This window comes from Hemitrygon akajei, chromosome 7, assembly GCF_048418815.1.
Source record: "Hemitrygon akajei chromosome 7, sHemAka1.3, whole genome shotgun sequence".
NCBI classification, from domain to species: domain Eukaryota; kingdom Metazoa; phylum Chordata; class Chondrichthyes; order Myliobatiformes; family Dasyatidae; genus Hemitrygon; species Hemitrygon akajei.
The window spans coordinates 26,439,359-26,451,564 of NC_133130.1; the positions used below are offsets into that span (position 1 = coordinate 26,439,359).

At 41.1% G+C, this 12,206-nt stretch overlaps 1 protein-coding gene across 2 annotated transcripts in view; it reads right to left on the reverse strand.

The window, feature by feature from the left end:
• Positions 1-12,206, reverse strand: part of ttc27 (tetratricopeptide repeat domain 27) — a 250,649-nt gene that overhangs the window by 207,544 nt on the left and 30,899 nt on the right. For both annotated transcript variants that reach the window (XM_073050525.1, XM_073050524.1), the window contains exon 4: positions 10,759-10,899. In XM_073050525.1, the coding sequence (XP_072906626.1) occupies positions 10,759-10,899 (141 nt within the window). The remainder of the gene's footprint in view (positions 1-10,758; positions 10,900-12,206) is intronic.

Below are 12,206 nucleotides of genomic sequence, written 5' to 3' on the forward strand. Positions count from 1 at the left end.
GAAAGTAGCTGCTCTTGAATTTGAGCTTAGTGGTGTGGGACTTCGGGCTTCTGTATCTCCTGCCTGATGGTAGCTGCAAAAAAACTGCAGATTACGAAAACCTGTAACAAAAACAGAAAATGATGGAGATAATCCACAAGTCAAAGAGCATCCATGTGGAGGGAAACAGAGTTATTGTTTCAGATTGATGACTTTCTCTGTTTGCAACAATTGCCATAGGAGCAGTTCAACCACATCTACTGGAATAGCTTGCCTACTCTGGACTCTCCCACAAGCAGAAATATCTTCTCTACATCAGGGTTATCACATTCTTTCTTAAGTGTACAAGTAACCACAACTTGCTTTAATGCAGCATCATTAAAGTTTCACAGGAGTTTCTCAGCTGTATCACTGTCTGGTTCGGAAATTACATCATCTCAGATCGCAAGACCCTGCAGCGGATAGTGAGGTCAGCTGAGAAGATCATCAGGGTCACTGTTCCCACCATTACAGACATTTACACTACACGCTGCATCCGCAAAGCAAACAGCATTATGAAGGACCCCAGCACCCCTCATACAAACTCTTCTCCCTCCTGCCATCTGGGAAAAGGCACCAAAGCATTTGGGCTCTCACGACCAGACTATGTAATAGTTTCTTCCCCCAAGCCATCAGACTCCTCAATACCCAGATCCTGGACTGACACCAACTTACTGCCCTCTACTGTGCCTATTGGCTTGTTTATTATTTATTGTAATATCTGCACTGTTTTGTGCACTTTATGCATTCCTGGGTCGGTCTGTAGTCTAGTGTAGTTTTTTTTTGTGTTGTTTTTACATAGTTCAGTGTAGTTTTTGTACTGTTTCATGTAGCACCATGATCCTGAAAAACGCTGTCTCGTTTTTATTGTGTACTGTAACAGCAGTTATGGTCGAAATGACAATAAAAAGTGACTTGACTTGAAAAAACAATCTGACATCATGTGACAGAAGAAAATCAGGCAATCATAATTCGAATTTAAAGCGAAGGGTATTAAAGACTTTAAATAGAAGAGAGACACAAGTGACTGCAAATGTTAAGATCTGCTGCAACAATACCTGCTGGAGGAGCTGAGTTGGAGGAAATGTTTCAGGTTGAAAGCCTACATCAGGCTGACAATTTTTCAGCTGCCCTGACCTTCAAGCTTTTTTTTCTCTCCAAAGTCTGCAATATTGTCAATTCCAATGACAATACCCATCCATCCTGCTGGAATTTCTCCAGTTAAATTTTCACCTTTCACGGCACTGAATCATCCATGATGAAACTGAGTGACATTCTCTGTGACTGAAAAACACCTCACTAAACATTCAACATACACACAATGCTGGAGGAACTCACCAGGCCAGGTGGCATCAATGGAAAAGTGAACAGCCAACTTTTTGGGCTGAGAACGTCCATCAGGTCTAACCATTAATTCTTCCTTTCTGTTTGAGCTTAAGTGCCTCAGACTTTACAGTAAACCTGCTCAACCTCCATATATTGTTCCGAATACCAGGTTGTTTAGGGCAGTCATCAATGATACAGGAATAAAAACATTTAATAAGCCAAAAATAGAAAAACAAAGATTGTGGGAATGGACCAAGTAACCATGATAGAGAAGGAAGTGGCCACAGAAGAACATGAACTCAGAGATTGAGAGCTAAAAAGAAACAAAACACTAGTGACAAAGAGCTAATATAGAACAGCAAAGAAAAGACTGATAGGAAAAGAGATTGGGAACTTGACTGACAACATTTAACCAAATTTCACCCAAAACTCCTATGGCTGCAGATAATCTTTTGTCCCATCAGTTTGAAGTGAATCATTATCCCACAGGTGAATGAATATATCTAACTTACTGTACAAAAAATTATTTCTTTCCTTGCAGATGAATATCATAAAAAAATTTACTTAAATAATGAGTTGTCTTGATTGCACAAACGAACAATGTGACCAATGGCGACGTCCTACAGATAGTTCACAAACTACTTCTTTTACTTAAATTTCTTTCAAATATGATTCTACTAAGCTGCATGCAATTGGAACCTGTGATTTACATTTTGATGGTGCATTTTTGGGCCAATTGAGCTATCGGGCACCTTGCTGTCTCCAAGTGAGCTCAGTGAGGCCTGGAGCGGAGTGTGCAGCCTGAAGGCCTGGAAGCTTGGAGCCTGCAAGCCCACCATCGACTCCATTGCTTCTATCAGATTGGGTTGTCAAGCGAGGCTGAAATCAACAAAGATGAGAGTGGACGATGGGTGGATGTCCGTCGCCATCTGCCTGGTCCTCCTTCCCCTCTTGCCAGCTGCTGTCAGAGGAAAGTGCAGGAGAGTGGGATCCACGTTGCAGGGATTGACTGGTGAGGCTGTGGACTCATTCTGGGGAACACTTAAGGTTCACACTGTATGTGCTTCTGGATTCTGGAAACTCTTTTTGTTGCTTTTGAGCAGTTTGATCTGGACAATCGAAACGGTCGGGTGCTTCGGAGAAGAATGGCCCGGCTAGTGGTGTGGTGCTGAACTGAACTAAACTGGACACGACCTGACTCCTGTTTTGATGTTTGATATTCTATGAGTTGTTCACTAGCCTTTTGCTGTTTGCACAATTTGTTTGTTTTTTTTTGCGTGTTGGGTGTTTGATGTTTTCTTGAACAGGTTCCATGGTGTTTCTTTGTTTCATGCCTACTTGCAGGAGGACACATCTCAGAGTTGGTATTTGATTATAAATAGACTTTGTATCTTTAAATCTTTGAACCACCATTATAACAAATAGTCATTGATATTCAGAAGGAAAAACTGAGCTTAATAGTTCCCAAGTTAACAATATTTGAAGAAAAATATTTATCTGTTTAAAAATCATCCATTAGTATTTACAGAGACACAAGAGACTGTAGATGTGGGAATTCTGAGGCAACACACAAAGTAACTGGAAGAACTCGACAAGCCAGGTAACATCTATGGAGCAAAATTAACAGTCAATGTTTTGGGTTGAAACTCTTCATCAGGGCTCATGAAGAGTTCCTCCAGCTCATTGGTGTGCTACATTTGCACAGTGGATTCCAGTTAACTGGGACACTCAGGACCAGTACATTTTCACCCAATTAACGGCTGCCTCAATTAGCTGAAGTTTCATGGAAATATTTAAAAAGGTACATTAAAAAAGGACAAACAACTGCTTAACTCAGTAATGAATTATGTATTTAAATGAAATACAGAACAAATTAGAACACTACCATTACTACTACTGTACTATAAAGCTGTGCATTAGTTCCTAATAGTTATCGAGAGAGGAATTCATCCAGTGTATGCTGCCACATTCTTTTTGACTAACTGTAAACAAACAAAATCAGTGCAGTCATCTAGTGCAGATAATGGATAACCTTAATTTTCAAGATGATTGCTGATATCTTTAAATTCTTCATAGTTCCTAACTTGCTGAAGTAGTGAAGTCATTTCATTTTTATTCCTAGTTGTTTCTGGGATTGCCAGGCCCAAATACCTGAAATGGCAGTGAGCAAAACAGTTTTGAATTGTCGTACTGCAAACATCCCACCAAATATCAATGACAAACTGTACTGACTGAACTGCTTTTTAAATTTGCACAGGTTGACCCAAATGGGTAACATATCAAAAGCACACACAACTGATGCTACTTAAAAACTTTTTGCTCTAAGCACAGTGCAGTGTCTAATGGTCACAAAGACATACCAGGTAGGTTAATTAGTCATTGTAAATTGTCCCATGGTTAGATTCAGGTCATTGGGGTTGTGGGGCTGCCTGGGTGGCATGGCTCAAAGAACCAGAAGGGCTTGCACCATACTGTACCGCTAAATACGTAAACAAACAAAATAAGTGACTTTCCGATTAACCAATGGTACAATTAACCAGAATCCATCGTATTTACATTCCTGATTGACTATTCCCTTTGTTTCTGAAAAGTCATTTCAGTCAATTTATGAAAAAGTTTTGAAAAAAAGGTTGAACAGTAATTGAAACAGATTGGACAAATACCGCAGAGGCAATTCTTCAGTAGGTGGCAGTAATGATCGAAATAGCAGCTAGTAAGTGCCCCGTAACACAGCAGCAGGTGAAGCAGGCACCCCCCCCTGCTGACCACAAGTTGTATAACGCAGCAAGATAACCATATAACAATTACAGCATGGAAACAGGCCACCTCGGCCCTTCTAGTCTGGGCCAAACGCTTACTCTCGCCTAGTCCCACCTTCCTGCACTCAGCCCATAACCCTCCATATACCTATCCAATTTTTTTTTTTAAATGACAAAATCGAACCTGCCTCTACCACTTCTTCTGGAACTTCAATGAAGCAGTTATTTTTTCCAGCAGGTCATTCAAAGGAAAAGATACCTGGAAGAGAGTAAAAGGTACTAACGAGATCAAGAGTTTTAAACAGCTTTGGATAGCTCAGGATTAGGTTTCTGTCCTGAAATTATTCCATTATTGCACCTATTTTCTAACTGCTTAGGTGCAGCTTCACCACATATGCAATAAAATCTCCATCTCAAGAAGTCATCCGAAAACATAAATCCCAAATCCAACAGAGATCTTCATTGCAGGATACAGGAAACAAACTGAATTCATGCCTCCCAATGACAGTGTCACAACACAATCATATCATTCGCCAACAGATAACAAGTGGTACATGGCAGAACAATACTAACAAATAATATTTTTTTCTAAAGGTTTAAACTCTCACAAAATAATGATTTACTTGCCATGTCCAGTTTGGAGTATCTATCATTGTATACCAATAACAAGATTAGCAGATGAAGAGCACAGAGGCTATAATATAATAATGTGCAGGCTAGGCTGTCTTTTCAAATCCATCCATCATAACATTTTAAATTAAGACTAATTTGGTAATCCATTACAAACTTGCCACCCTACTCACAGATGGCTGCAGGGTGAGAGCACCATCTCAGACAAGCTGGACAAGGGGAATAAATCCAGCTTGATTACTCCAAGCCCCAAATGCATCTGGTGACATGACTCATCACTGTCACAGAATGCCATCTGCTATTGGCCTTCAAGCTTTCCATGGAATTTTTGCCTCAACTTCAGTATATATTTAGACACGCTCTGATCAACCCTTGGGCCTTCTCCAATCTGTTATCCTCTACGTAACTTGCCTCCAGCTCCCTTTTTCATTCACGCTGAAAAGATAATCTAGCTTCCTTTCTTACCCCTATCAGTCTACAAACATTTGTTTCTCAAGTACTGTCACATTCTTTTAAACCAGCATTACTGATCGATTTCCCAAAGAACCCTCAACCATTGTGTAAAGCAAATTTTTGCCCTGATCACCAATCTCTTTTTTTCCCTCCCAAGACTGCAATGTTGTCAATTACAATGATAATACCCATTTACCCCACAGCTATGTTGGAATTTCTTCAGTTAAATTTTCACCGTTCACTGTACTGAATCAGCCAAATTGAAACTGAGTGACATTCTCTGTGACTGAAAAACACCTCGCTATCCCATCCTTCCTTTTGTAGCTCTCCACAAATCTGTATCCAGTGTTGTGCAAAAATCTTACATACAAACATATAGCTAGGGTGCCTAAGACTTGCACAGAACTGTAGTAATTTTATGTACAGTCAGCCCTCCTTATCCACGAGTTCAGCATGCGCAAATTCATTCAACCGCGAATTGAGAAAACCTGGAAGTGCTCTTCCAGCACTCGTTTTTTGAGCATTGTTCGCCTCGCGTTTCATTCGTTCGCTTTGTTCCTTTGGAAAAAATGGCTCCTAAAAAGCATTACGTGGTCAAAGCAATGTGATGGCTGGCTGGCTAAGTAAAGCGCTACGAATGTAAAGATCACAGGAGAATCGGCATTGGCTAATGCCAAGGCCGCAGCAGCATTCCCAGAGGAGCTCAAGAAACTCCTAGAAGAGAAAGGCCATCTTGCAAGATTTGTATGATAATGCAAAGGAAAAGAAGAGACAGCTTCCTATAACAATGTCTCTAGCTAAAGCATCTGCAATTCTGAAGTCTCGACGTTCAACGCTTGAAGATCCTCAGCCCTCAACCTCCACAGTTCCTGACTTTAGTATTATTGAGCCTCCTCCAAAGTGTCCTTATTCCATAAACAAGACAGTGTAACAACTACTGTACAGGTATTATAAGTTTTACTCGTTGTTTGATCATTGTTCGCCTCGCGTATCATTCATTCGCTTCTTGTGTTGTGAGCGAGAGGAGCATGTAGTTTTTTTCTTGTCAATATTCCCTAAACAAGACAGTGTAACAACTATTTACATAACATTTCCATTGTATTAGGTGTTATAAATTCTGTAATCTAGAGATGATTAAAAGTTTTACTTGTTGTTTGATCACTGTTCGCCTCGTGTCGTCCGTTCGCTGCTTGTGTTGTGAGTGGGAGGAACATGTACAGTTCTTTTTCTTGTCAATATTCCCTAAACATTTCAGTATAACAACTATTTACATATCATTTACATTGTATTAGGTATTATAAGTAATCTAGAGATGATTTAAAGTATACGGGAGGATGTGCATAGGTTATATGCAAGTACTACGCCATTTTATATAAGGGACTTGAGCATCTGCATTTTTTGGTACCCATGGGAGGTCCCGGAATCAAACCCTCACGGATAAGGAGGGTCGACTGTATTGCTGCTGCAAAAACAAAACAAATTTCATGATATACTGTATGTGAATGATATAAAGAGAGTTCAAAAGAGATTCACAAAAATTATTCCAGAATTGAACGGCTTATCATATGAGGAGCACTTGATGACTCTGGGTCTGTACTCACAGGAATTCAGAAGAATGAGGGGTGATCTCATTGAAACCTATCGAATGGTAAAAGGCCTTGATACAGTGGATGTGGAGAGGATGTTTCATATGGTGGGAGAGTCGAAGACCAGAGGGCACAGTCTCAGAATAGAGGGGCATTCATTTAGAAAGGAAATGAGGAGAAAATTCTTTAGCCAGAGTGCTGAATCTGTGGGATCTGTTGCTACACGTGGCTGTGGAGGCCAAGCCATTGGGTATCCTTAACGCAGAGGTTGATAGATTCTTGATTAGTTAGGCATGAAGGGATATGGGAAGAAGGCAAGAGATTGGGGCTGAGAGGGAAATGGATCAGCCATGATGAGCAGACTCGATGAGCCACAGGCCTAATTCTGCTCCTATGTCTTATGATAAACCTGATTCTAATATGGGTCTCTATTGTGGACTGGAAGTGGAAAGGGGGCAGGGAAAGGGGAATCATGGTTGGGAAAAAGGGTAGGAGAGGGGAGGGAGCAGGAAGCACCAGAGGGACGCTCTGTAATGACCAATAAACCAATTGTTGTGAATCAAATGACCTTACGTGGTGCCTCAGGGCCGGGAGGGTCTGCACTTGCACTACCCCCCGCCCCTGGCACTCCTTCTCTGCCACCTATCCCACACCGCTCCTGCAGTGCTCCACCCTGACCATTCCCAATATGCTTTGCTCCCGCCTGATTTAATAACTCACTCACTGCTCCACATTGACAAATACAGTACTGTGCAAAAGTCTTAGGCACCGTAACAACATACATGTGCCTAAGACTTTTGCACAGTACTGTAACTGTCTCAGACATTATAGAAAACCATGATCTAAGAAGCTGTTCAATTCTGGAAGCCCACAAGCATCCATCTTTGACCCCATCTCTTCCACTTCAGCATCTGCAGATTTTATCTTGTTTGTTTCCCATCTCAACCGCTCTTGTTTTTTATGCATAGGACTCCCCTCCCTGATGGTGGATTGTCAAAGAGAATGCTGGATGGATGGGTGGGATCCTTAATGCTAAGAGCCCTGCCTGCACATCACTCCTGAAAATGTCCCCAATGGATGGTAGGGAGACCCCTATGATTCTCTAGTCTGTTCTCACAGTTCTTTACAGGGACTTGCAGTCCGATGCGCTGCTCCCCCCATACCAGACGGAGATGCAGCTTGTCCAGACACTCTCAATGGTGCCCCTGTACAGTTCAGTTAAGATGGTGGTGGTGGAGTGTGGGGGGGGTTGGGAGTCTAATTTGCCTCAGCCTTCTCAGATAGTGGAGACGCTGCTGCACCTTCATATTCAGGGAGGAAATATCAAGGGACCAGGTGAGGTTGCCCGTGATATGAACTTCCAGGAACTCGGTGACTTAGTGCACTTAGTTCTCTCTATGGAGGAGCCATGCATGTGCAGAGGGGATGATTCATCTGCACCTTCCTCGAGTCCACAATCATTTCCTTGGTCTTCTCATGTTCAGACATAGGTTGTTGTTCACGCACCAGTCCACCAGCCGCTCGACTTCCTCTCTGTACTCCAACTCACCATTGTTGTTGATGAGGCCATCCACTGCTGTGCCAGCTGCAAATCTGATGACATGGTTTGAGCTGAATCCCGTGACACAGTCATGCGTCAGCGGTGTGAACAGCAACAGGCTGAGCACACAGCCCTCAGTAGTGCAAGTACCCAGCGTAATGAGACTAGAGATGTTGCTGCCCACACAGAATACATGTACATGTAGCCTTTCTGTTAAGAAGTCCAGGATCCAGTTATAGAGGGAGGCATTGAAACCCTGTGAGGACAGCTTTGCCAACAGTTTCTGGGGTATGATGGTGTTAAATGCCAAATTCAAGTCTGTAAACCGCAATCTAGCATATGAGACACCATTTTCCAGCTGGGACAGGACAGAGTGGAAGGCAGAGGCTTAGGCATCATCAGTGGATAGACTCGAGCGATAAGTGAACTGGAAAAAATCTAATTTAGCTGGGAGGAAGGCTTTAATGCACTCCATGACCAGCCACCTAAAACATTTCATAATGGTTGATGTTAATGCCGCAAGATAATAGTCACTTAGGCAGATTATAGTCACCTTCTTTGGCACTGGAATAATGGCTGTTGCCCTTGAAAACCGAAGCGGTTAATCGGTTAATGATCTGGATGATGGAAATGATGGCATTGTGGCTAAGTATGCTAATGATAAAAAAAAAATAGGTGAAGGGGCAGGTAGTGCTCAGGTAGCAGGGAGTCTGCAGAAGGACTTGGGCAAAGTAGCATTATATCAAATACAGCTTAGGGATGTTTACGGTCATGAACTTTAATAGAAGGAATCAAAGCGGAGACTAATAGAGAGCGAATTCAGAAACAGGAGGTGTGAAGAGACTTGGGAGTCCTAATGCAGGATTCCTAAAAGGTTATCTTGCAGATTGAGTTAGTCATAAAGCTGTCAAATGCAATATGAGCATTCTTTTCGAGGGGACTAGAATAATAAAAGCAAGGATGTAATGCTGAGGCTTTATAAGGCATTGGTCAGACAGCATTTGCTGTATTGTCAGCAGTTTTGGATCCCCTATCTACAGAAGGAAGTGCTGCTATTGAAGAGGGTCCAGAGGAGGTTTATGAGAATAATTCTGGAGATGAAAGGGTTAACATTTGAGGAGAGTTTGATGGTTCCAGACCTGTACTCGCTGGAGTTCAGAAATATGAGCGGGTCTCATTGAAACTTACTGCATATTGAAAGGCCTAGATAAACTGGATGTGGAGAGAATGTTTCCAGTAGCAGCACAACCTCAGAATAGAAAGACATCCCTTTAGAACACAGATGAGGAAGAATTCTTTTTTAGTCAGAGGGTGTTGAATCTGTGGAATTCATTGCCACAGGTGGCTGTGAAGATCAAGTGATTGGATATATTTAAAGTGGAGATTGATAGGTTCTTGATTAGTAAGGGCATCAAAGGTTACAGACAAGGCAGCAGAATGGAGTTGAGAGAAAATAATACTTCAACCACGATCGAATGAGTGGCACAGCAGACTCAAAGGACCAAATTGCCTAATTTTGCTCCTATGTCTTATGGCCTAACCCACTTGCTACCCAAGTTCCAAATCAAGTACTTTATCAAGAATAAATTCTTCTATTTCTAAATTTTCCTGGCCAGCCTCCTATTCTCCAACCTCCATGAAGTTCAATTAAAACAGCCACATTAATACCACACCAATTCTCTCTCATTCAATACCCTGGGCACTTATCAACATACATCAGCCAAAATGACCCAGTATCTCAAAATTCCTCATTATATTTGTCCTTCCCTATCATTGTCCCAATCATCTAGCACCAAAATAAACCACGAGGTTTGCAGTTTTTCAGATTTGGTCTTCTGTATTTCTTCTCTACCCCTTTGAGCCACTTGAGTTGGAGTTTTGAAATTTCTCTCTACCATTTCCTCTACTGCCTCCTCCTCTTTATCCTAGAGTGACCACAATATCAAATTATATATCAATGAACATTGATTATATAAACAGAACTCACTGCATTGACATATGATACCAGAAGCTAGCATTCCCTAAGCACCGGGTAAAAATTAGTCTGACTAATGTTTGTCTGGTCCTGAACAGTCTATGATGAATGCTGGCAGTGGTTCAGAGGCAGTCTTATTTATTACATTCGCTTCTGTTGAATTCATTCTGATATCAAACAGGTAAAATGAGCGTTCAAACCCATATGGATAATCAGTGTCCCTGAAAATAGCGTTATAGTTAACTATGATTTACCAGATGTCTCACTGTTTATTTTTGGAAATTCAAATATAAATTAATAACATAACGGGGAAAAAAGCAACCATATTAAAGAGAAAATACCAAAACTGTTAGAGCTAGACCACCATTACAGCCTTGAATAAAAGTGTAATGGATCCAAACAAGCTTGTTATTTTTCTGAATCACAGTGATACCTGTAACACAAGAACATTAGGTATAGATGTACCCTTACCTGGAAAAGATCCAGTTTACCCCTGCAGTTCACCAAAATTGTCCTGGCTAATATCAGCAGGATGGGGTTGGAAAGGAGGTTGTAAATTGCTTCTCCATCCAAAACCAAACTATTCAATAATGCAACCTGTATGTCTTGAGCCTGAAATGAAACAAACAAAATATGTTAGCTATGACATATTTCTGACATCTCTAGCCTCCTGAAAATTGTAGGTATCTACCAACCATTGCTCAGTTGGGAGTTCCTTTTCAGTGCTGAACTATTCACCTTACCATTGAACTTGCAGCCGTATGAAAGATAACTCATTGAAAATCACCATGAATTTTTGCACGTCACCGAGTGACCACACTCAATGTGCTGTCACCTCAGAGACAGGAAAGCAGGCACCCCATCACAGCAAATCCCCATTTACTTATATCTGAATCAACCAATTCCGATAACTTTATTTGGGACAACGGCAAATGTGCCACATTTGTCCTCAATCAGTGAGAGCAGCAATTCTAGTGCATGGTTTGAATACTGAATATAACTAAATTAAGCCTAAATGTGTTATCGCTTTCTCAAGTAACCATTCCGTATTCACCCAAAAACAAGGATTGTTAGAGAACAGTGCCATGCGCCAACAAATCAAACACAACTTCAAATGGTGAATCAATAATTTCTAAACATTTCATTCATAATGTTAATAAAGACAGATAATGCCATTAATGCATTCCATTTTGGAGTTTTGGTAAGATGCGATTGCTGTGGAATAAAATTAGTTCATACTGTAGCCTGTTCATCATTAATTGGGGTTAAAATCTTATTAAATTAGTGATCTATTCACTTGGTCACACTTTTCAGGCTTGAAGATGATAATAACTTTTCAGCTCTTCAAGCAAATCCAAATTGTAAGCTATCATATGAAGACAATTTGATAATGAGTCATGCTGGGAGAGAAATGAGATGCATCACAAAAATATATAACATGACCTGGGATTCCACAAATGCTGAGCAAACAATCTATTTCTATCCAAGGAGCAAATTGCTAACATCTCACAATCTCACAACTTCATATATCTTGCCTACACTACCGTCGAATGCTTCTTCCTACATTGTAACTTCCCTGATGTCACTGACACGAAATATGTTGGAAAGCTGTTTATGCAACCTTGGCTTTCAAACACCATTATTTGCATACTCCTCTATCTCAATATACATATATCTTAAACAACACACACAAAGTGTTGGATGAACTGAGCAGGTCAGACTGCATCGGTGGAAAATGACCAGTAGAGGTTTTGGGGTGAGACCCCTCAATGGGCCGTTTTTGCAGAGCTCCTTCTAGGCAGTTCCTGCAGACTAAGGCAACTTGCTTCCATGTCATTGTGTTTCAACATAGCTTAAGAGTGCAAGGAAAAAAATGCAGACTCTGCCATGGATGTGATGATAGCCCTGGAAGAGCATGC